The sequence below is a fragment of the Chanos chanos genome, chromosome 2 (assembly GCF_902362185.1).
Source record: "Chanos chanos chromosome 2, fChaCha1.1, whole genome shotgun sequence".
In the NCBI taxonomy this organism is placed as follows: Eukaryota; Metazoa; Chordata; class Actinopteri; order Gonorynchiformes; family Chanidae; genus Chanos; species Chanos chanos.
In genome coordinates this window covers 27678273-27702164 of record NC_044496.1, presented here as the reverse complement: position 1 = coordinate 27702164, position 23892 = coordinate 27678273, and the positions used below count along the sequence as shown (strand labels likewise).

At 40.9% G+C, this 23892-nt stretch overlaps 2 protein-coding genes across 2 annotated transcripts; both read left to right on the top strand.

Moving 5' to 3' along the window:
- Positions 1-2493: 2493 nt before the first annotated feature.
- Positions 2494-9609, top strand: ddx6 (DEAD (Asp-Glu-Ala-Asp) box helicase 6). Its single transcript, XM_030765780.1, has 13 exons — positions 2494-2921; positions 3256-3319; positions 3589-3693; positions 4828-4957; positions 5169-5315; positions 5467-5561; positions 5771-5893; positions 7286-7414; positions 7638-7754; positions 7853-7916; positions 8029-8130; positions 8645-8829; positions 8984-9609. Exons 1-12 carry the CDS (start codon positions 2719-2721, stop codon positions 8818-8820), a joined length of 1455 nt encoding a protein of 484 aa, XP_030621640.1. The 5' UTR covers positions 2494-2718; the 3' UTR covers positions 8821-8829; positions 8984-9609.
- Positions 9610-14297: 4688 nt separating this feature from the next.
- Positions 14298-23552, top strand: treh (trehalase (brush-border membrane glycoprotein)). The gene is made up of 15 exons (XM_030765215.1): positions 14298-14362; positions 14898-14998; positions 15096-15243; positions 15377-15464; positions 16517-16617; positions 17768-17860; positions 18279-18395; positions 18515-18637; positions 18772-18821; positions 19283-19483; positions 19807-20024; positions 21548-21659; positions 22055-22167; positions 22537-22590; positions 23392-23552. The coding sequence occupies exons 1-15, from the start codon at positions 14298-14300 to the stop codon at positions 23533-23535; spliced, it is 1728 nt and encodes a 575-aa protein (XP_030621075.1). The 3' UTR covers positions 23536-23552.
- Positions 23553-23892: the final 340 nt, after the last annotated feature.

The following is a 23892-nucleotide window of genomic DNA, read 5'->3' as shown; positions in this document are numbered from 1 at the left end:
AAACATACACTGTGTTTCATCAAGCTGTGATTATCACTGTGCTGGTTTCTTCTAGACAGCAGAGGAATATTCCCTTTAGCTGTAAATCACGACTATCCGCGATGAATCTTCTCCTATATGACAACATTGACACTTGTTATAATGATAATGAACTGCAAATCATTAAATTGTGCAATCCCCAATCTACCCAGGTGGCTTTAACATCGACCCAGTCAAACTATCATTTATCCATTAAAAACCTTTTTCTACTGAGGATTAATAACTTCATATACCCTTATTGGTAGCTCTGTCCAACTCTGAAAATGCTTCTGCCTAGTGTGGTTTGAGAATAAAGACCTTCGTTTCACAGCTGAATCCTGGACTGAGAGGTTGATTATCTGGTACTATCTGGTGGAGAAGAAATACTATGACATAACGTTCTAGATTATTTTAGTACTTTCTTCAATTACCCAGCAAGTGATATCGATTATGGAGATACTTCTCCGTTAAGTGACGTAATATTCTTAATTGCTGAGCAAAGATACCCCAAAGACGTTCTGACGATAGTTTGGCAGTTTTCCGGTGTTGACCGCACGTGTATAGCTTATATTTGGTCTGAAAAGACCAAGATTAATATTTTATGTATGATTTTATTTTAAAGAAGCAGCTAACTTGTCTCATGTGTCAGGTGACGAACTGTGGGAGGGTTTAAAGAAGACTGGAAGCCATCTTGGTTGTTCGGTTTAGATCCAAAAATATATCTCACAACTCTTCACAGAGCTGCCCAGAAATAATAAAAAGCGGAGTGATAATCTCAGCCATTTTGGTGAGTATGTCTGAAATAATGTTCGGGATTTCATGGGGTTTGTACATCATCAATATAAAATTCGTTGTTTGTCAGTATTTGGGCAGTTAGGAACGTTTCATGTTTCGGGTTTTCTGAGTGTGACGCTGGTTGTTGCTGCCATCCTTTCTTTTACCTCAGTTACAGACTGGCCGGCTAGCTGATTCGGTTGTTAGCATTAGTATCCATGCTCGATATTTGTCGGCAATTTGAAGACATCGTCGTTACGCAGATATAGAAATGTTTAGCTCTTGTTTTATGAAAATGGAAAATTGAGCAGTGTTGTTGAATAAAATGTTTTTGTTTCTTGTTTCGCATGCGATTTAACCATACATAAGATGTTTTGGCTAACTGTCGTGCGTTAGCGAGCTAACCGAGTTTAGCTTAGGATATTTTCTCTAATGCTAACATTGGACGGCTAGCTACTTATCTGTGTTGGCAAATATAGCCAACGTCATGGCTAATGTCCTAAGCTAGAGTTAAATTAGTCAGCAATCTGTGACCGCTTTCGCCCTGCCACCTGACCTGATGTTATACCAGTTCAGTGTATCGCACATTTACTCAGCAGTTGAACCGGCTGTACTATTACAATAACGAACCTCGTTCGGTAGTCATTGTAATAAGAGTCGCAGTTGGCGTGCGAGCAAGCTCATACGCAGTGGATGCTAGCATGCTAAGCTGCTAGCTGGATAAGTAGGATGGACAAGCCATCGTTTATACCTTGATGATAACGTTAGCAAGTATACTTTGTCGACAGATCTGCTCAACGGCGCATTACTTTCAAGCTTAGAATGGTGCCTTTCTTCATAGAATTGGTTTGATAGTACGGCACGCTCAAGAAATAGTAACGTTAAGCGTACAATTAACCTGTGTTTTGTAAACAAGCACTTCCTGACACATTACTGTAGCTATAGGAGGTTGCTGTTGGTAGCATTTACACTAGTACTTTTCGAGCCGTATTTGGTAGTTCTGCTGATTAGACAATGCCAGATTGACGTTCAGTCGGTCGAACTTGTGGTTAATTTGTATTGACATAAGCGTAATAAACGAATGTATGCGATGAAAATTACGTTTGTCTTTCACATCTAACGTTTCATGCAGCTGAGGCCTACTCTTTCATTACAGTTTGCAGTGTGCAAGGTTGTTCCGAGTTGGATTAACTGGCACTTGCAGGATATTGGTATAGCACTGTAAATTGTTCTCCGTGCGGTTCAGATTTATTTTTATTAAAAAAAAAAAACATTTGTCTGGCCAGTTTGGTCAGCGAAATGGCATGCCCTAACCAGTTTAATATCTATTAAGCCTTTAAGCCTAAAATGTGTTACGCTTCGGACATGTTCGTGTTAGAGTTTATAACGTATTTGAATGTCAATTTTTTACTGTAATATTCGTGTCCATAACTTGATCTCTCCTCTCATCATAGGTTGAAATATCCAGAATTTGTGGACTTTGAGAATTAGGAGAGAAAGGAGTAGACTTGGAAGGTGAAACTAAAATGACTAACATTTTGGCTGTCTGGCCAACTGGTTTGTGAAACTGTACCTTTACAAGGAGCGATTCTGTTGGAAAGAAAAAAGACCCATCTAATTCTCCAGCTTGCAATATTAATGCCTCATTTAATGAGTGACATTTGAATTTTGGTGAACTAAAAGACACTGAGGAACAAAAAGAGGGGAAAAAAAAAAGAAATTATAGTGAGGTTTTCTTTTTCTTTTTCTTTTTTTTTTTTTTGGAACGGAACGTGTGCGTTCTTTTCCCTCTGAACATTTAACAAGGAGACATAAAGGACAAATTGCAAGTTGGCTTGTAAACTCGTTGGGGTGAAGGAGCATCCCTGCTGTTTAAATAAAGTTAGACTTTCACAAACTGTTTGGAAGAAGGACAACTGAACAGACATGAGCACGGCCAGAACAGAAAACCCCGTGATCCTGGGCTTGTCCAATCAGAATGGCCAACTGAGGGGCTCTGTGAAGCCAGCAGGGGGACCAGGTGGAGGTGGAGGGGGTCCTCAGACGACGCAGCCCACCCAGATCAAAGCCTCCAGCACAATCAATAACGGCAGTTCCCAGCCAGTGCCCACAGCCAACACTGTCATCAAGTAAGCTGATGCTACAATGTCATCCTCTAATCAGGCTGGTGTCACTCGCACCTGAGGGAAATATCAGAACCCGGATCAGTGCCAGACTGGTCGTCTGTTGTACGTGCAGACAGTACTTCTGTTTAGATTGTGAAAGTGCTTTACTACATTTGAAAATATTCAGTCCTGACTGGCTTCAGTATAAGTCTTAGCTAACTGAACAAAACTAACTGTGCTCTATGAGGATGAGAATTCTCACCTCCCCCTCCCCGGCCCCCCCACCCATTTCAACTTGAATTAATGTACTGTGACTTGAAGCTCTGGTTTACTTAACATGATTGCCTGTCTTCACTAGACCTGGGGATGACTGGAAGAAGAATTTAAAGCTTCCTCCAAAGGACATGCGTATGAAAACTTCGGTAAGTGCAGTTTCTTAAAGGAAACCTGTTAACTAGCTGAGCTGCCCATGTGGGAACTTAAATAGTCTTTCTTTGGAGCCATGTACGTCCTTTTCCAATGTTTTGTCGTAGCTTGTCAGATGCAGTCCTGTCGGCTGTAGAGAAAGTATTTCTTCAGTTAAACTTCAGGAATGGACTCAGTAGCCTATGATTTGATCGGTTCACATTAATGTTGGGCAGTGATTCAGATTTTAGGAGGTCACTCTCTCTGGTGTTTGTGACACACGCAGGATGTGACGGCAACCAAGGGCAACGAGTTTGAGGATTACTGCCTGAAACGGGAGTTGCTGATGGGCATCTTTGAGATGGGCTGGGAGAAGCCGTCACCCATTCAGGTACACAAGCCTTAAGAAAACGTCACCACTGAAAGTCCAGCACATGTGCATGTGTGTATTTCTTAACAAGCAAGATTTTGACTGTTCTGTCCTCAGTTTAGGCAAAAGTTACATGAAAGTGGTAATCTGTTTGCTGTCATTAGGCTTAGTATGAAAGACTGTCAGCTGAACCTGTGTGTGTAATATGTGAAGTGCATGTTTAATCCTGTATGGGTTGACCAGTTATTGTGATTCCAAAGCTTGTCTTATTGGTTGTATGTCATTTTTGTAATATTAAAACCAAAGTGAGAAATAGGTTTTAATATTTACAGCACCTGAGGTGTTGACAGTCAGCTACAGTTTAATTAACCCCTAATAAGAAGTTCAGCAAATTGTTCTGTCAGCAAACAAAACAAAAAACTAAAACAAATCCAAATTGCTCTGTCAGATTGATGCGGTATGTTCTCAGTGGCTGGCCTGGCTGTCAATAGCAACACAACCGACTCCTGAGCTAGTATTAGGTTTTTTTCTTTTTCTTCCCCAAGTGTATAGCTCTCCAGTTAGTTTAGTCCTGAACAAATGGACAAGTTCTTTGTTCTCTGCTGTCAGTGGTGTAATATTATTTGCTTTTCTGTCATTCTTTATTGCATTTTTTTATGTGTGATTTTTTTTTTAACATTTGTTATATAACCTGTCCACAGTATGTACACACTGAGTAATTGTGTCTAGCATGAAAGACTGTACTGTTGATTATCAGGTTCATATGTTGTGAATCATTTGTGCTCATGGTTGCTTGATTATTTTCCTGGTTTGCTCTCAGTTGACCTATTGATTTTGTGATGAATAGCATTTGTTCACGTATCTCAGTTTATACTCATCAATCCAGATTTATCTGAGTGTACATTGGTTTCATATGGAAACCAATGATGTGGCCAGAGAAGTATTACAGATGCCTTAAACTGCTTGTTGAGTGTCTGTGGTCATACACAAACTAAAGAAAAGACCAGCCTGGTAAAGACTCAGAGAAGCAGGCCCTTGTGTGTCTTTCGTGACTCGGACAGGTTGGTCTCGTCCTTTCAAAATGTGTGCAGCCAGCACGGGGCTCTCCTCAGGCCCATATGCTCATTTCTGTGCTCCTCCTCCTCTCCCATGCAGGAGGAAAGCATTCCCATCGCGTTATCTGGGAGGGACATTCTGGCCAGAGCCAAGAACGGCACAGGAAAAAGTGGCGCCTACCTCATTCCCTTACTTGAACGCATTGACCTGAAGAAGGACTGCATACAAGGTAAGAACTGAGTCACCCTGTCTGTCCCCTCAGGATACACCTTGATGCTTTGGCACATTTTGTCACCCCCTCCCCACCATTTCATTTACTGTGTAGTACAGGCTTGATTTTTCTTTTTTCTCTCCCTCTCTCTTGCTGGGTTCTATAGACTAATGTCTGTAAATCACCCCCTTTTTTTAAAATTTTTTTTTTTCCTCTCCCCCACCTTCAGCGTTGGTCATTGTGCCCACCAGGGAATTGGCTCTGCAAGTGAGCCAGATCTGCATCCAGGTCAGCAAACATATGGGCGGGGTCAAGGTCATGGCAACCACAGGTGGAACTAACCTGCGTGATGACATCATGAGACTAGATGAGACAGGTAAACACAGAATCCGGGACCTCTCGCTGTGCCTGTAGAAAAGGACTTTTATACTCCAGTAAAACTTTTTTCCTAAGATAATGTTAATGATTTCACGTCTAATGAGTGCAGTTGTTTGTTTTGTAACTTTTTTCCTTTTTTTTTTTTATAGTGCATGTTGTGATTGCCACTCCAGGAAGGATTTTAGACCTTATCAAAAAGGGCGTGGCAAAGGTTAGCCAAGTCCAGATGATCGTACTGGATGAGGTAAATGACAGAGAAACACCTTTTTATGAGACTGTAAAGCAGCTCTTTGGTCCTTTTATGATGGTCTATTTATATAGAGATGGACATTCTGATACTGTAACTCTAAGCTGTACTTTGAAGTCTGCCTTATGTCATTGGCTCTTTGTAATTTATAGATACATATTGAATTGAATGTGACACACTCAGTCTTTCTTTCGATTGTTGAACAGGCAGACAAGCTTCTGTCTCAAGACTTTGTTCAGATGATGGAAGAAATTCTGAGCTTCTTGCCCAAACAGAGGCAAATCCTACTGTACTCTGCAACCTTCCCGCTCAGTGTACAGAAATTCATGGTGAGAACACAGCCCTTAGACTTCCTCCACCTCTTTCTTTTTTTCCTGGACAACAAAGGCAGCGTGGCATTAAATTTTACTGATCAAATACCCAGTTTCGCCGAGGAATTTACCCGGTTTTATCCACAATATCTTTTTTACAAATGAAACTACCAGCTAAATTCTTGGACGTTATCCACCTAGAGACCAAGAATAAAGCTCAATGACTGAGCAGGTACTAGAGTTTGCTGTAAATGGGCCTTTTCAGGAGGCCAAGCAAGTGTAACATCACAGTGCTATTTTCTGACCATATTTAACCAATCACAAGACAGCCACGACAGCTCCAGAACAATCAATCACCCGTTGAAAAGAATGCAGCATTGCCCCAGCTTGGCAGGTTTTCCTCAGAAATGAGCTGTGGTTAATCACAGAGAAAACTGGGACAAACAGAGCCTAATGTGGCTAACGTTCATCTGTGCAGATTAGGGGAAAAATGTCGACTGATTAGGCAACTTCATGGGATTTGATTACATACAGTGAGCTCCATTAGGTGCTAGTCATCTTAGTGGACATGCTCTGAACGCTCAGCTATTTCAGTTTAACTTTAAACATAGCACAGTTGTGTTGAGCGCCTCAAATTCAAAATGGAGTATAGTTATTTTAAAAAGATCATATGAAGGCTTTTCCAGCTGTGAAATGTTCTTGTCGGTTTTTCAGAGTTTCTCACAAGCACTGTGAAAGGGTTGCCCTGTAGGTCTGATCTGAGAGATGTTTACAGAATAAGAAATAACTTAAGATGGTGAACAAATACAAAACACAAAGACATAAGACCACTGAGACCAGGCTGAATTCTAATCAGGTTCAGGTGAAGGAGAGAGAAGTTTGGGGTCACATTGGAGTGATTGTGGTTGTGGTTCACTGTAAGCCTGCCTTCATGGTCTGAGTTACAGACGATCAGAGTGTCTCTGAATTGCCATTCCTCACTTCTCTCTCCCAGACATTTTTTTTTATCTGGCTGTAGGCCTGTTAAATCAAGACTTTGTTTTCCTGTTTCCTGAGCTATTAAAAAATGTCCACTGTTGCCAAGATCAGTTTTTGATGATGGCGTTTACAATATATGTTCCAAGATTTACAGCCTCAGGAGCTTGCCAGAATGAATGTCTGTTTCATCTTGGACTTTGGCGTCGCCTTTTTAAATTTAAATTTGCTTCGTGTGCCGAGTAGTGTTTCATACAAATTACCCTATGCCCCTGTCTTTGGTTTTCAATGTTTAATTACTGTGTGGATTGACTGGGGGGAAAAATGAGAACTGGTTAACACTTTGGGCTTTTCAGAGCTGACCTGTCATCTGTCATTAGTGTGGAGGTGATGTTTTAGTCTGTGAGGTTGACCTGTATCTGTACCCCTCAATAGAACGCCCATCTGCAGAAGCCTTACGAGATTAACCTGATGGAGGAGCTGACTCTGAAGGGAGTGACGCAGTATTACGCCTACGTGACCGAGAGGCAGAAAGTCCATTGCCTTAATACTCTGTTCTCCAGGGTAAGTTTGGGCCTCCTTACAGAATGGTTTTGGTTTTGTTTTTTGGCCACACTGGGGCACTGCACATGCAGTGTGGTGGAAAAAGTTTGTTGATCTACCTTTCCAAACATAATGTCAAAATTAACGTGATGAAATTTAGAACAAACATCTTGTGTTGAGGTCCAGTGTTTGTGTATCAGCATCTTTTATTGTTCTGGCTTTTCCTTTGTTTGGTGTCTTTCAGCTTCAGATAAATCAGTCCATAATCTTTTGCAATTCGTCCCAACGAGTTGAGCTCTTGGCGAAGAAAATCTCCCAGCTGGGCTACTCCTGTTTCTACATTCACGCCAAGATGAGACAGGTCAGGCAAACAGAATATCATTTTACACTTGGAAGGTTTGCCTGTAGCTATCTGTGGTTTAATTGGCTGTGTCTTATTTGTTTGTTGTTGGGTTTTAGGAACACAGAAACCGTGTGTTCCATGATTTTAGAAACGGCCTGTGCCGGAATCTTGTCTGCACTGGTAAGCTCCTTGGTTTCATTGTTTTGCTTTTTCGTTGGGTGCTTTGTTTTTGAAGTTTACTTTGTCAGACACAGTACATAAAAACTGAAGTACATGTGTTTCTGGCTCTTAGATCTCTTCACTAGAGGAATTGACATTCAAGCTGTGAATGTGGTGATCAACTTTGATTTTCCAAAGCTTGGAGAAACGTATCTCCATCGCATCGGTAGATCTGGTAAGGACGTTTGTCGCTAATAAATCAAAACTCCGTTAGTGTAACGATTTTGCAACAGTTTGCGACCATTTTCATTAAACACTGAGTTCTGTATCTTAAGCTGAGCTGTCTATCACGAGCTACCAATTGAGACTTAAATCTGTCAATGCCTTAGGCTTGCAATCCCATCCCCCAAAAGAATTTTAGCTTGATATTGGACAGTTGTTACTTTTTCACAAGGCAAAATGTTTTGTTAACATTTAAGACATTTCAGGATAATGTGTATGAAGAATAAACCAACTGCCAGTGTTCATTTTGTTGGTTATTTCTGTTATTTTTAATGTTTCACTGTTTGCTCATTTGGAAAGCCTGCACATATTGCAATGCAGACAGTTGCATTATTTATCTGTACAATATTTGATTGAACCTGTGAACCTGTGTAACTTTGCATTTGGTTTTGTGTGTGTAAACATGTGTTTTTGTTTAATTTGAGAGAGAACTATTTCCACTAAGTTCCACCCATATCTGTGTTCAGGTCGATTTGGGCACCTGGGTCTGGCCATTAACCTGATCACCTATGACGACCGCTTTAACCTGAAGGGCATTGAGGAGCAGCTTGGCACGGAGATCAAACCCATCCCCAGCAGCATTGATAAGAGTCTCTATGTGGCCGAGTACCATAGCGAGAGTGGGGAGGAGGTCAAGGCTTGAGCAGACCAGGTGTGTCTATACAGCAATAGAAAACCGTCCCTATGCCACAAGTTTCTCATTGCTTTTGATTGTTATTTCTTTCAAGGGAGATGTGTCTGTTTCATTTCAGATGGAGAAAAGTGCTAATGGCTCTCGTTTTGTTTTTTTTCCTCTTGTTTTCCAGATCACCAATCTCATGTCTTTCCCCCTTTTCCTTTCCTTTTTTTTTTTTTCTCCCCCTTTCCTCCCAAGACTTTCTTAGGGGGGAGGGCTGTTTTTTTTTCCCCCCTTCATCAGATATCTTCCGTCTGTCTTCCTACCTTACCCCTAGCTTTCTTCTCGTTTTCGTGCCACCATAAGGAATGTGATTATGCCGGACAAACAAAGGGAAAGGAACCATGGCCCTCTGAAGGACTGCTGCAACTTTTGCTTCCTGAAGACTTAAAAGAAGACAAAAATAGCACTTGTGAGGAGTGATGGAGCGAATAAAGAAGTGGATTTGTCATTGGGGGGGGACCTGACTTGCTCTTCATCACACTCTCACACCACCGGCCTTCCACACCACCTGTTTCTTCACTGTCCTCATTAGCCCACCCCCCTGTCTTTTTCCGTTTAATCCCACCCCCCAGTTTTTTAGCAATTTGTATCAAGTGCCTTAACAAGCAGCTGAACATGTTGAAAAAGTAATAACCTCTTTTCCTCGATGTACCACTCATCCTGTTCTTGCCATCACTTGGTACCAACCAAATTTCATTCTTCCTTTCAGAAGATCCACCCTTCCATCCCTATTTGCCTGTATTTTTTTTTCTTTTTCTTTTTTGGATTGAGTAGAAACATCATTGAAGAGGTCGGGCTGATCTATTTTACAAAGACTTGATGGGGGAGGGGTGGAGGTGTTGGCATTTGGATTTGAGGTGAAATTACTGATTTCTTGTACACATGACTACAGCTTGTGTGTGGTGGGAGAAGCAACTGCGATTTCCTGTTGACCTGGAGCTGATTATGGTGATGAAAGAAAGGGGCAGATATTCGCGGGGGTTTTTGTTTGTTAAATGTCCCAAAATGCGCTCCTTTTTTGTGGTTAATTTCCCATTTTGCCATAATGAACCGCACACTTCTATGGATCCAAACTCTTTCCTCCTCCTGTCTTCAGTGTACCAACACTAAGGGACTTGTTCAGAGACACCCAGCAGCCTTGTTTAGGGCCATGATGATTTCCCAGATGAGCAGAATGTGGAAAATTCAGATTTGTTTGAGTTGGTTACCTTTTCTTTCTTTTTTTTTTTTTTTGGGATTGTACCGTGCAGTTTCGCATTCCTGTTAGGTGGTCACCATGTTCTCTGAGATGTGCCGTCTGTATAGATGTGGCACGCTGTAAAACGTTGTAAATACTTTCTTTCATTTTTAAAAGATTGTTTTAAAACAAGCATAAGAGGCTGGACGATGAGGAGCATCTAAGATCTGGGATTCTGTCAGCACTGGAGCACGTTTTTGTCCCCTCTCTGCTGTTCCCCAACAAATTGGACAATAGAGTCAGCGCACCTTTCATGAGGGTCCAGATGTTTTGAGCTGTGAAATTTGCCTCCAAATTTAATTTTTCTTTTTTTTTTCTCCCCCTCAGCTTGGTGTTTTTGGGTGTAAATAACCGTTGAAGTGTGTTGCTCTTCCAGACTTCTCTGGAGATGCTAAGGTTTAGCTTCACATCCCGCTTTGAAAGCTGGTGCATAAAATGAGTCCTGGGACTTTTTTTTTTTGTCCCTCTCCTCTCCTGGTTATTTACCTCTCTATACTTAGACCAGTGCTGACATGAGTTCCCCGTCTTCGCTTTTTTTTTTTTTTTTTGGTTCTGTTTTGTTTTCGGTGGCTTGAAAAAATAGCCAGTGTATGTGGAACTGAAAACATGGACAGAAGTTCTTTGCTTTCCAGCCTTTGCTTGTTACACACACTGACTTACGAGGCACTTGCCAGGACCCCTTAGTCAGGGCAAGTCTGTTCACCAGGAGGTAAATGACGATTTGCAAAAATGTCGTCAAGCTTCTCGCTGCAGTGCAGCTTAATTGGCCGTGTGGAAAAACTACAAAGTTGTAAATGGTGTGTACAGCTGTTACATTGGACTGTGTTCACTGCCTTTTGGCACTGGTACATTGAAAATCTGAGTTGAGTCGCCTTTTTTTTTTTTTTTTTTTAGAGACAGAGGCAAAAAAATGAAGAAAATGTAGTTTGTCTTTGCTCCAAGAAGAACTGGGTGGAGAAATGTACCTGACAAGCAAATGACTCAACATTTAAATGTAGCGGCGACAAAAAGAAGTCTTGCAGTGCATCGTAAGTCTGCTGGGTTTTTTCTAAAACCAGTTTACATAAGATGCTGCAGAGATGATTTCATATATATATATATATATATATATTAAAAAAAAAAAGAAAGTGAAACTCTGGCAGTGTGGGCTGCACTTGAGTTTTGACTTGAGTTCTGGGGTTGGGCAATAAGACAGACTGCACTGCCCAGCGCTGCCTGCACTCTATGGAGCAGGGATGTGATGGAGAGGGGGGAGGGGTGGGTGGGTGGGGGGGGTGTGAGTTGATAAATATTGGGTAACGCTGGGGTTGTAAGGGTGCTGATAACCAAAATGCTTGTTTGTTTTGTTTTGCTTTGTTTTTTTCCTTTGATTTCTACTGCGACAGAGTCTCTCTCTCTCTTTGGCTTCCCCCTTCCCCCATTAAACACTAAAGGTCGTGAAGGACTCACAATTGTTAACTTGTGCAGGGGGCTGGGGGGACTGCTTAGGACACTTTTGTCCAAGTTTTTTTTTATATATATATATATATATATATATATATATATATATATATATATATATATATATATATATATAGAGAGAGAGAGAGAGATGTTAACATCTTTTTTTGGAGGGATGGGATGTGGTATGTGTATTATCCCCCTCCCATAAGGTCAGCTGATCCTGTCTATGGTTGACGAATGAATTTGGTCTTTAAATGTGTGTGTGTGTGTGTGTGTGTGGGGGGGTCCCTGTTCCATTTGTCAGGTAAGATGCTCGTTTTTGGATCCCAACTGTGTTTTCGGAAGGCTGTTACCACCATGTGTAAAGTGTGCTGTTCTACGTGGATGGCAAACAGCTGTCTAAATGGTCTTTAGTAGACCCTACGATCACGTTGGAAATGACCTTCAGCCACGGCGTGTTCGTTGGCGTGTTACTGGGAGAACATGGGGGTGAAGAACGCCTTAGAACACAGTTGGGTTCCAGACTCCTATTCTCAAGTCTACAGTTGGCCCCATATGCACACAGATGGCCTAAATTGTGATAAATGGTTTTCTTTTGGGGTTTGGGGTTATTTATGGCTAGTGTAAAGGAGATCTGTGTGACTCTAGATGAGAGAATAGGAGTTAATCAGGCATTTTGGCAGCTGCCTGTTTGTTTTTTGTTTTGTTTTTTTTTATGTGCACTGCTCCAGTGTGGAAATAGCAGCTCGTTCAAGTGTAGAGATGAGTTCTCATGACTCATTTGTTCACATGTTTGAATGTGTTGTCAATTCTACAAGGGCTGTCTTTTTTTTTTCCCCCTAGTTTTTGAAGAATGAGATGGAGAGCATCTTGCCAATGTTTCAATTGAAGTGTTTAAATTGTCTTTCATATGAATGATAAATTCTCATTCTTCAGAAGGGTTTTATTGTTTTTTGTTTTTTTTAGGGAGGGTTTGGGATGGGTTCGTAGCTGCCCTGATGCATCAGCATCCTCTCTGGATATCAGCTGTCAGTCTGAGAAACTGGACATGAAAGATCTATGTCTTAGATTAGAGAGAACTTGAATTCAGGGGTGCTGATGGATCAGTTTTTTTTTTCCTTTGATGATGGGTAGGAGGGGTGGTGTGGGTGATTTTCTTTTTTTTTTTTTAATTGGAAAATTGAAACAAACAAACAAAAGAATTGGAATATGGAAAAAGGTTGTGGGAATGGGAAAACCTGTGTTGAGAAACTACTATCCCCTTGAATTTGGCCAAATGTTTGCTTTTTGTTTGTATTTCTTGCCCAGTGAAATATGATCAGGTTGTTCAGTGTTAAAAGGACAGTACAAGATTAAAATTGAAAATGAGACATTTAGGCCTTTGTTCTGAAATTTGGCTGTTAAATTGGATTTTTTTTTCAGTGATGCTGAATTCACTTAAAAAGTTCTGTGAGGTTGAAGTTTAATGGTTCATAGCAGATATGATTGAAAGGTTTTTGTTTGGAAAAATAAAGCTCACTGAAATTCTATCATCTGATGTGTGTTTGTGTTTGTTTTCTTCCACTTAAACACCTGGTAGTAACTGTGAAATTTGATCACAAATACTGCATAAATCTCTCATCACTGTGTTTCCACCAAAAATGTGAAATTTAGCGTTAGAAAGCAAAATATTCAGAATTAAAGGTAAATCACCTTAAACAAACCTCTGTGCAGCAAAACCTGCAGTGTGGAAGAAAATCCTGGCCACACCCACAATGTGTGTGGTTTTTTTTTTTTTTTTTTTTTAATAAAGATTTTGCAGTTTTTTGTTCCCATGACAACTGAAATATTTGTAAAATTAGGTGTTTCATTATGGTGTGAACATAATTAGGGAAGATTAGTCAGTGTCCAACAGTGGTTCAGTGCTTTAAACTTACATTTTCTCCAAAATAGAATATAATCTCAGCAATTGTGCACACACACACACTGCAAACAGTGTGAATTTGTCCTCTGCTTCTAACCCATCCTTACACACCAGTGAGCGCGCACACACACACACACACACACACAGCAGTGGGCACCATTCCTTGCTCGAGGGCACACAGCCATGGATGTCGGTCCCGGGAATCAAACCAGCAACCATTCAGTCATAAGCCCGGTTCTCTAACATCCAGTCCACAGCTGGGCGGTTTCTATGATAAAGTTGCTATTGCCAATCTTTTCCTTCATTTTGGCCAAAGCTAAAGGAAAGCATTCAGTAAAAATTCTTCTGGTCCCCCAATTTTTTTTTTTCTCTCACGGTTGTCCTTATCGCTAGATGGCAGTGTTTTTTCATACAGTTCCGCTACAGCCGGTTTTGCAAGACCTCAGGAAAACATAATAAAGAACGGAGTTAAGAACTCACTGTTTAAACATTTGTAGACCGCTGAGTTTCAGCCTTCAACGCTCCCTCCTTAGTTTTATATCTTTTCATGCAATAAACTAGGGCATTGACCATTAACACTGTTTCCGACTAAGCTCTCAGTGTGCTGCCCTCACAGACCATAGTGAGCTAGCCTACTGCAGACATCAGTTGTAACAAGAGATTGTGATTTGCTTAGTCACTAGAGCAATAAAAAAAAACAACAAAAAAAAACACATCATGCATGCACTGATAAATATAGGGAGAACCCGACTGTCCCAGCTGTTTTTCTACCACTGCTGCAGTGACAAGGTGGTAGGAGCCTGACTTGAGTAGGTTTTTAAAACGTGTATTTATCTTGTGAAAATGAAGTGGATTAGTATGTGGATCTTTTCTGCCTTTCTCCTCGTGTCTGAGGTGTGGGCTCTGCCTCCCCCCTGTGACAGGTTAGTCTTAAATTTATGCCGTTTAACTTTTACATTTTCCCAGTTTTGACAGCTGAAAGCATTTAGAGACTCCTAGTTAATATTTACTGTTAAAGATCGTAGGTCAGAAGACCTCTCAGACAGTTTAGAGTGTGCTTTGCAAGTTTACGTTCTTTTATATTGTAATTCAGAACAAAGAAAGGTGGTTACAGACAGTTTCCGGCTATTTCTGCGAATGTTCAACATTCTGAGTAGGGATACGTCTCACTGTAATCCAGTACAATCAGAACAGAGATAGTTCATTCTAATAATAAAGCAAACATTAAGTGAGCAAATTGTGACGGGGTATCTCTGAAAAGACACCAAAAACCGTAAAACTGACAAAAAGTCCATTGATCTTGTGCTTGTTACCACGGCCTGAAGATATGGCGCGTGCACAGAAGCTAACATCATTTCCCTGTTCCCTGTACTTTTACCTACCCCCCTCCCTCCCTTCTATGCCTTGTGTCTTGTGTGTGTGTGTATGTATGTGTGCGGGTGTGCGCTGTCTTGTCAGTGAAATCTATTGCACAGGAGAAATTTTGAAACAGATACAGACAGCTAAACTGTTTAACGATGACAAGCACTTTGTGGATATGAAGTTGACTGCAGCCCCGGGTAAGTCTTCTGTCTCTCTTTTGTCCAGCCACCCTATAAACATCTTGGTCTGCGACCTCGGCTAATGCCGTTCCCTTTTTTTTCGTTTCATCTGCAGAAGTAGTTTTGGGGGCATTCCAAAATCTAACGTCAAAGTTTCCGGATGGAGTTGTACCGCGGACAGAGCTACAGGAGTTCTTGAGCACGTTCTTTGAGGAACCAGGGAAAGAGTTCGAGCCGTGGGTTCCACCAGACTGGCGTGATAAGTGAGACCTTGCATTTTTAGATTTTTTTTTTTTACCCACTGTCACCAGTTTAATGATTCATTATTGAATATTATGAGCCCAGACTAAAGTAGTGAGGTTGCAACAGAGATGATGTGAATTTCCTTATTTTCAGCCCTCATTTTCTGTCCAAGATTGCTGATACAACGCTTCGTGAGTGGGCTAAACAGTTGAATGGGTTATGGAAGTCACTTGGACGAAAGGTGAATATACAATAAATGGATGAAGATGGCTATATCTAAGTCTTATTTTATGGTTGTAGCCATAAAATAAGACTAAAGGATTGTTGATTGCAGAGGTACAACTTTTCCTTTCTGTGCTGGCCATGTAAGCTTTCATGTTCTGTTAATTTGAGAGATATAGGTGCTGTTGGCACCCAAAACGCTGGCATTGAACCAGACATTGGTCAAATAAACATTTGAAGTATTTGAATGATGGTCCCTTTAATAATCCAATATTATTGTATACTTGCTTTGCCTTGTCTCCTTGTCCTGTAACGTTAGTAATGGGATTGAGTTTGTTAAAACAAAATAAAGCTGACATTTTAAGAATGCCCTCAAGTCCTCAAAGTGGCCACTCCATTTATCCAGTTTTGAGAATTGGGAAGCAAAGAAAGTGAGCACAGAAAACTATTGATAAAAAATCTGATCATTCAAACTCTCACTTGACCTAGGTTGGTGAATAGAAATGAAAAGTAGAAACTACACTTCAAAAGTACAGTAGTCACGAAAAACTCCTGCTTTAGTTTATGCATGTTTTTGTATCCAAAGAAATGAAGGTAGTTCTCCTGCTGTAGTTTTCCTTCTCCTCAGACCTGAGGGCTTGATTTCAAATGATCAAAAAGTTTCATGCCTAGATAGATTAAGTTACACATAAAAAGAATACGTTACATGACAAAAAAATGTCTTTTTTCTGACCAAGAGACTGACTATAGCCACAAATGTTAAAGAAATTTTAATGCCAAATTATTATTTAATGCCAAAGTCAGTTTCTCCCTGTACAGGCAGTCCATATGAATCATCTGGCTTTGATTTTAGAATATGAAAACTGATATATAGTTCACACAAGCTGCCAGTGTAAGGACAGTAAACCTGTGTGTGTAAATCAGCGTGTGTGTGTGTGTGTGTGTGTGTGTGTGTGTGTGTGTGTGTGTTTTATGTTTGTCCTCACAGTTTTGCTATTAAAATGCCAACAAACGCCAAGATTAAGAAAAACCCCAGTCCTTATTGTACTATGTGTTTGAGTGTGTTCACAGCTTCGTGATGATGTAAGGATTCATCCTGAACTGTACTCCAGCATCTACACCCCACACCCTGTCGTAGTGCCAGGGGGACGCTTCCGTGAGCTCTACTACTGGTGAGTGGGCATATGGGAATTTGGCACCCACTGTCAAGGACTTGTATAATGCTTCTCTGAATCAGCTCCGGGTCCACAAATATATCTCTACACACACTGCTGCCGAGGGTGTGTTTCACTGACAGGATGAGGCAATCAGTGAAGTGTGCAGACGCGCACACACACACACACACACACACACACACACACACACACACACACACACACACACAAATAGCCTTTTCTTTCACATTCACATTACCTAGTGTAACCTTTTTTTAACAAGTTAACAAGCAAAACATTTTGCCGTTCAAAGGTCTTAGTTGCAATGGAGTTTAGACCTGAAAAAACTGCTCTAGGCTAAAGCAAAACAACCACACTTACTTTGAACAATGAAATACACATCAATATATGACCCAGTAAATAACAGCATGACACTTTGAAGTATTAGAACATTAGATACATTAGAAAGTGTAATCAAGAGGTAATGAATTAAAGTTTACAAATTCATATCATGACACATTCAGATAAATCAATACATCAAATCACTGCCTGAAAGAAATAAAATGTAAAGCACTAAATTGTCTGCTTGTTTTCTCACATGACATATTTAACCCTGAAATATTTATCACCAAAAATGGAAGCAATTGTAACTAATGCTGAAATCAGATGTTAATTAGAAACAGTTTTCCTCTTAACCTTGACCTATGATTTCAAATGAACTCAGTATTATAGTAACACCATTAGTAACAGGATGCATAATGAATATTGTGTAACCTGTACAAGAAATGATTGTATGGAAAGATCTATTGATATCTCAATAATTAAATCAGCACTGATTAATGTAAGGTAGTAATAAGATTTAATACCGTAGGAATACCATCTTTAACAGCGAGACCAGTTTGTGCCAACTCTGTCTGGTTCTTATCTCTCTGCTATTTGCTGTGGGCAGGCAAAAGTTAACCTTATCTTGACAGTAGTTTGTAATTTACAATGATACCCTACATGTATAAGCTAACACTAATGCACAATTATAGATGTTGACCAATAGCTGAGGATATAAATGTCAGGGACTTTGGCAAAGACAGCGCATCAGAGGGAGCGCGCTCAAACAAACGTGCCATAAAAACTCTCGTAAAGCCTGTCTGATATGTCTCTATCCGTTTCTCAGGGATTCATATTGGGTGTTGAATGGTCTCCTCTTGTCTGAGATGACCGACACCGCCAAAGGAATGATCCAGAATTTTCTGTTCCTGGTGGACAAGTGAGCTCGCCTCTATTTAAACTCTTCCCATCTGTCACACACACACCCCTCTTTCATTTTAAGTCTCTCAACTTTCTCCACACATTGGTACAGCATGACTGGCCTGATCTGCAACAAAAAACAAAACCCCATTGATTTCGACTACCTCAAAGAGGGTTATCTGAGGCCAACTCAAATGCCAGCTCAAGTTTATCAATAAACCCATTCATAACTTTCTTCCAACCTGTTTCATCAGCATCCTTGTGCTATATTTTTTAAAGGGATGTTATAATTAAAAAGGTCGCATCAAATTCTTATTGCGAAAATGTCTGGTCTGTCTTCATTTTTGTCCTTGGTTTCCATGGTCTGCATAGATGTCAAGTACGCAGAAAAGGTCTTGGGTCTGCTTTGTCACCCTCTTTTCATTAATTTTATGCAGATATGGTTTTGTACCAAACGGATGTCGAATTTACTTCGAGCGGCGCAGCCAACCTCCATTCCTCGCTCTTATGGTGGAGAGTTTCTATGAGGCCACCAAAGACCATGAATTTATCAAGTAATGAATGTTTTTTTCTTTTTTTCATAATCAGCTACACTCATGTAGATTTTTCACATTACGACCAGAGCTATGAATGCTGTAGAGCAGAGGCATAAATGTGTGTGTTGTCTTGGTAGACTGGCTTTGCCAGCCTTAGAGAGGGAATACAACTTCTGGATGCAGAATCGCTCGGTCTCTCTGGATCTGCATGGGACAACACATGTTCTCAATCGTTACAATGTGGAGGTGGGCCTGCCCAGGTAGGAATTAGAAACAACTGCCCCCTCATGGATTATGTTCTGATCACTGTTTTCCTATTTCACATTGTTTCTGTGTATTGTTTCCCCTTTGAAACAGTGTGTCATCTCAAATAAATCTTAAAACACTTTTCCAGACCGGAGTCCTTTACCGATGATGTAGAGCTAGCAGAGGGATTATCTCCAGGTAAAGACTCAGCACTTTCCACCTATTACATGCCTGAATATACATTATTTGTTCATGATTGCTCTCTCTCTACTATTGCCTTGTGTTTGATACTTTGCCAAGCAATTTTTATGTCTATTATGCTAGCCAGGCAAATCTTATTGTTGTGAACGGCTAACATTAGCTACCTGGGAGATGCCGGTGTGTTTGAGGTCTCTCTCTGAAAGTTGAATAGCACAGGGTCACTCCACTCTTTGCATAGTCTGTACGTTTTGGTGCATATTTATTGGTTAATATTGGTTTGGGCCAAATCCTGCTGTGACTTGAACTTACTGTTTAACATGCTTTTTTTTCATCTCATGCCTTTGAATGATAGTTAGTTAGCCACTCGGATCAGAATGGTCGCTGAGAGTAGACTGTGTGTAGATTTAAGTAATTATAAGTAATCAGAACTATGGGCTGGTTTTGTATCTGGCTGTCAGATGCTCAGGAGAAACTGTGGGTGGAGTTGAAAGCCGGAGCAGAATCTGGCTGGGACTACACCTCACGTTGGTACATAAACAGTCAGAACCAGAGCGGAGGAACATTCAAAGACACCCGCACCAGCGCCATCCTGCCCGCAGATCTCAATGCCCTCATGTGTCGCAACGAACGCGTGCTGGCATACCTCTATAGGATAGTGGGTGAGAGTTGTATACACACACACACATGCGCACACACATTCATTCTGTTTTATTAACAGAATAGGGTCATTGTAAAGCTTGAGAATCAATGCTGGTTGTACCTCTCCAATGCCCATTTGTATATTTGCTCCCAAAGACACTGATTCACTAATCAGAGGTATCTTACTCACAGTAGTGACGAATCAGGTTTGAGGGTTTGTTAATATTGCCAAATCCAGGAACAGATGATGTTTGGAGGTGTAGTTAGTTTAAGCCATTGTGGTTCAGCAGAGCACTCTAGTGGAACTGAATAAGTGTGACTTTTATGCGATCATGTTGTTCAGGTAACGAAGAGGCGGCAAAGCGATACGACCAAGCCGTCAGTGCCAGGATAAAGGCCATAGAGAGTCTTCTGTGGGACCCAGAAATGGGCTCCTGGTTTGACTACAACTTGCTTAGCAACTCCAGACACCTGTCCTTCTACCCATCTAACCTGGCACCTCTTTGGGCTCAGTGCTACTCTCAGCCCAGCATGGGAGAGAGGGCGTTACAGTACCTGAAGGTCAGTGCTTTTTCATACAGAATACACAGCACTGTATAGAACAGTATCACACACCTCAATCTGCTCATTCTGTTTTTATGTAGTTTATGGAGTTGCCTCAACCGGAGTCACAGGTGACTGAATCACTGTCTACAGATTGACCTATTAAACTATGAGTTGTATATTCATTGGATTTGTGGTTCACAGTCTTAAGATGTGGCCGCTTGGTAGGAGCTAAAACCGAGTGTTGTTGCCACCATGAGCAAACTGTTACTGGTCAGAGCAATACGAAACTGTCCATTTTAGTTTGTAATTCGTACAGGTGAAAGCTGTTCAAAATTCCCAAGCCTAAATAAAATGTCCAAGCTATGATTTAGTATTAGACAGTCAGGTAACAAGCTAACTTAGGCTGGATATATTTAACTGTCACAGTAGTGGTGTGGTGCACGAATCGGCTGTATGCCTGAGGTAGACATGAGAATCAGCTTCTCGGGATCAATTGACTGTGAGACCTTGTCTGTCACGACCACATAAATACAAAACTCTGACTGCACACCTTAAGTCAGGTTTTCGTCAAAGCCAGCCCTGTGGGTCCTGAGTTCACCTGGTTTGCCTGTCAGGTGAACCACTGTGGTCTGTGATTAGTTAGAGAGCACACACACACACACACACACACATACCTGTTGGCCCTGATGGAAGGGAAGATAGAAACGGCATGCCTCCAGACCTCTGGGACTAAACTCTGGTAACTTCACCCTAAACCTTACCTCATCCTTGTAAAATTATGCAGCTTAGGGCCATAACATTACCAATGTGGCCTATAGGACAAGAGGAATTAGGATTGCCATGGGCGATGACTGCACATCAGTGAAAATACTGGTATTCTTCATTGACTCCCACTCCTGTAGCTTTCCATTAAAAAAAAGCCTTTTTAAACAATGGTGTCTTTTTATGTGTTTAAGAAGGGACTTTCTGTTCAGTGAGTCGTCGTGTGTTTGCACACAGAGAATCAAAGCCGTGTGGCGTGTATGACAGAGTTACCTGCATGAAAACAGCACCTTCTTAATAATGGAATGAAAACGGTTCTCCTCACTCTTTGTTTAATTGTCTTCATGGTTTGTGACTATCAGCTGGGGCTCTTAATGACCTGCTAATTACACTCTTCAAACATGCTGACATAATGCAGCAACTGTGACCTTATATACCTTAAGCTTCCACTAGCATAAACCAACACTAGCTTTTTCGTCACTGTGTTTGCTCATAGGTAAGACAAACTGAATAAACCATATTGGCTTTTCCTCCTGAGTGCTGCGTGAAGCTGTTTAATCTCTTGTAGAGTTTGTTTGTACACACTCTAACCTTTTAAAGTGAGTGAAATATCACAGCCCCACAGATGAGCTCTTTGTTTGTGTAAAATATGACTGGCCAGCAGATGGCGCTTAGGAGAAGGATTCCAACACTGCAAAGGCCTAAGTGTTCCCTCACACATCTACTCTTGACTTTCCTTTTCTCTCTCTCTCTCTCTGTCTCTGATCCGTCTGCAGGCCAGTGGTGCTCTAAAGTACCCAAACGGTGTGCCGACATCCCTCAACGTCAGTGGACAACAGTGGGACATGCCGAATGCCTGGCCTCCTCTCCAGCACATGCTTATTGAAGGTAAGCCTCCAACATCCAAACTACCAGTCGACCAACCTTGAATATAAAGGAAGTAATTTTGAGTAGTGTGACCTTGAAGTATCTTCTAAAGCAACTTATTTAAAACCCCTTCATTAGACATATCATTTGCTGTTTTAAATACTGAAGTGTATATAATTTCATCCATAACTATATAACTGATAGCACAGATATACTTTTGTTGGTCTTTTCCACCCAGTGTGCTAGATGTAACATTTTGACTCTGTGAGGGGGAAAAAGGAGCTTATTAGTAGGTGACATTTAATATCCTCGAGAGACAGTAAAACTGCCATTAAAATTGCTCCCTCCGCTGAACACAGCATTCGTTTTTCTCTCTCTCTCTCTTTCCTTTTGTCTGTCTCTCTTGTCTCTCTCAGGCTTATCAAAACTCAATTCAACAGAGGCAAAAGAGACAGCCTTTGATTTGACCCAGAGGTGGATCTATACAAACTGGCGGGCGTACGTCAACTATGATGCCATGTTTGAGAAGGTTAGCTGCTCCTTTCATTGACTGAACATCTAAGAGAATCACAGGAATTCCTTTAATTACCTATCTGTTACTCAAAAAACATTGTCATTGTGTCTATTATTGAATCATCCCAAACTAGCATACTTTACGCTGTTTTACTCTTACCTTTGTTTAGCTTTCAATGTATCCAGATGCATAGGAGGCACTTGGTGGTTCCTGTTCAACAGGATTAAAGCAAATGCCCTTTGACCTTTTCTGTCTCTCATTCCTTATGGGCCAGCTCTTTTTAATCATGTCGCTTCCCTCCCCCCCTCCCTCTCTCTCTCTCTCTCTCTCTCTCTCTCTCTCTCTCACACACACACACACACACACACACACACACACACACAGTATGATGTTAATGGAGATGGAAAACCCGGAGGAGGTGGCGAGTATGAAGTACAGGTATGGTTATCATTATCATTATTATTATCTTGCCTTTTCTGTTCATATTATGTAATCTTGCCCAGGCTTCATGAATATATATGCATATTTTATAACTACTGATTTTTGTTACAGACAGAAGATTAAATTAAATATTTATCCCTTTGTGAATTTAGTCAGTTTTTAAAAATCTTGTTGAGAGTAAGAATGTTATTTGGTGTTGGACTCTGTGGAATAAAATGGGGAATGTGGATGATGCAGAGAATGAACAGATTAAATAATTCTGATGCAGACCATAAAATTAGTGGTCACTGACTCATAAAATCCGTAATTAAAATGTGCAAAACATTAAAAATGGAGCCGGATTAAAAAACACAGCAGTAAAAAAAAAAAAAAGACCTCATTCAAACTAGAGAGAGAGTGAGCAAGAGAGCAAGAGATAGAGTCTGTCTTTTCTGGGGGATTTCCTTACTGAAGTAACACAACAGGGAGTCACCGTTTCACTGATATTTGTGGGAGAATATTGGCTCGGTGAATGTGAAACCCATTTCACATTTTTAAAAATCATTTTCAAAAACAAGCAGTCAAACAGCACTGAATTCTTCTTTGCTTGCAGAGATACTCCTTCATGCTCTTAAGCAGGAGCGAACTCTGTCGTGACATGATGTAAACCAAAACTACTAAAACCATCAATACTAATCTGCCTCACTACCTGCTCTTCATCCAAAACACAGTCTGCTTTCCCCTGTGGCACTGATGATATTTGTGTGTGTGTATGTCTGGGTGTTTGTGCTGATTGCTGTGGTCTGTGTGCTCTTGTAGCTGGGCTTTGGCTGGACCAATGGTGTGGCCATGCAACTGTTGGACCAGTATGGAGACAGGCTGATGTCCAGAGCGACCGGTGTTAGCTTCCTTCTGGAAACTGTACTCATCTGCTGTATCTTAATAATTCTTCTGTTCACCTGAACATCCACTCAAGAAGGAAATATGATGTTTGGAAAACCAACGTTTTACATTTCAAACCTTTCTCCTTTGTCATTCAGAAACCCAACTCTGTATTTTAATGGTAGCAACGAGCTGCTGTCTCAGTCACCCCCGGGTTCTGTTTACGTGTTGTTTTTGTGTGTATCTTTGTAGGATGCCATGGTGTTCTGTGAACTAAATCTAAACCCAGTGCCAAATCTGGTTTTCTACAGCAGTTGATTGGTAGTCTCCCCTTCGACGTGGGTGTAATATTTTGATGTGTATGCGTTATAAGATAATGATTTCCGCTGCGCAGCGTATAATCAAGTTGGAGATCACTGGCGTTATCTGTATGTGCAT

Bases quoted from the DNA above. Each gene is read 5' to 3' on its own strand.
- ddx6 (XM_030765780.1), top strand. From the start codon at position 2,719: ATGAGCACGGCCAGAACAGAAAACCCCGTGATCCTGGGCTTGTCCAAT. The intron at 2,922-3,255 runs GTAAGCTGATGC...TGTCTTCACTAG, and splicing joins ACAGCCAACACTGTCATCAA to ACCTGGGGATGACTGGAAGA. The intron at 5,894-7,285 runs GTGAGAACACAG...ACCCCTCAATAG, and splicing joins TCAGTGTACAGAAATTCATG to AACGCCCATCTGCAGAAGCC.
- treh (XM_030765215.1), top strand. From the start codon at position 14,298: ATGTGGATCTTTTCTGCCTTTCTCCTCGTGTCTGAGGTGTGGGCTCTG. The intron at 15,244-15,376 runs GTGAGACCTTGC...CCTTATTTTCAG, and splicing joins CCACCAGACTGGCGTGATAA to CCCTCATTTTCTGTCCAAGA. The intron at 21,660-22,054 runs GTAAGCCTCCAA...TGTCTCTCTCAG, and splicing joins CCAGCACATGCTTATTGAAG to GCTTATCAAAACTCAATTCA.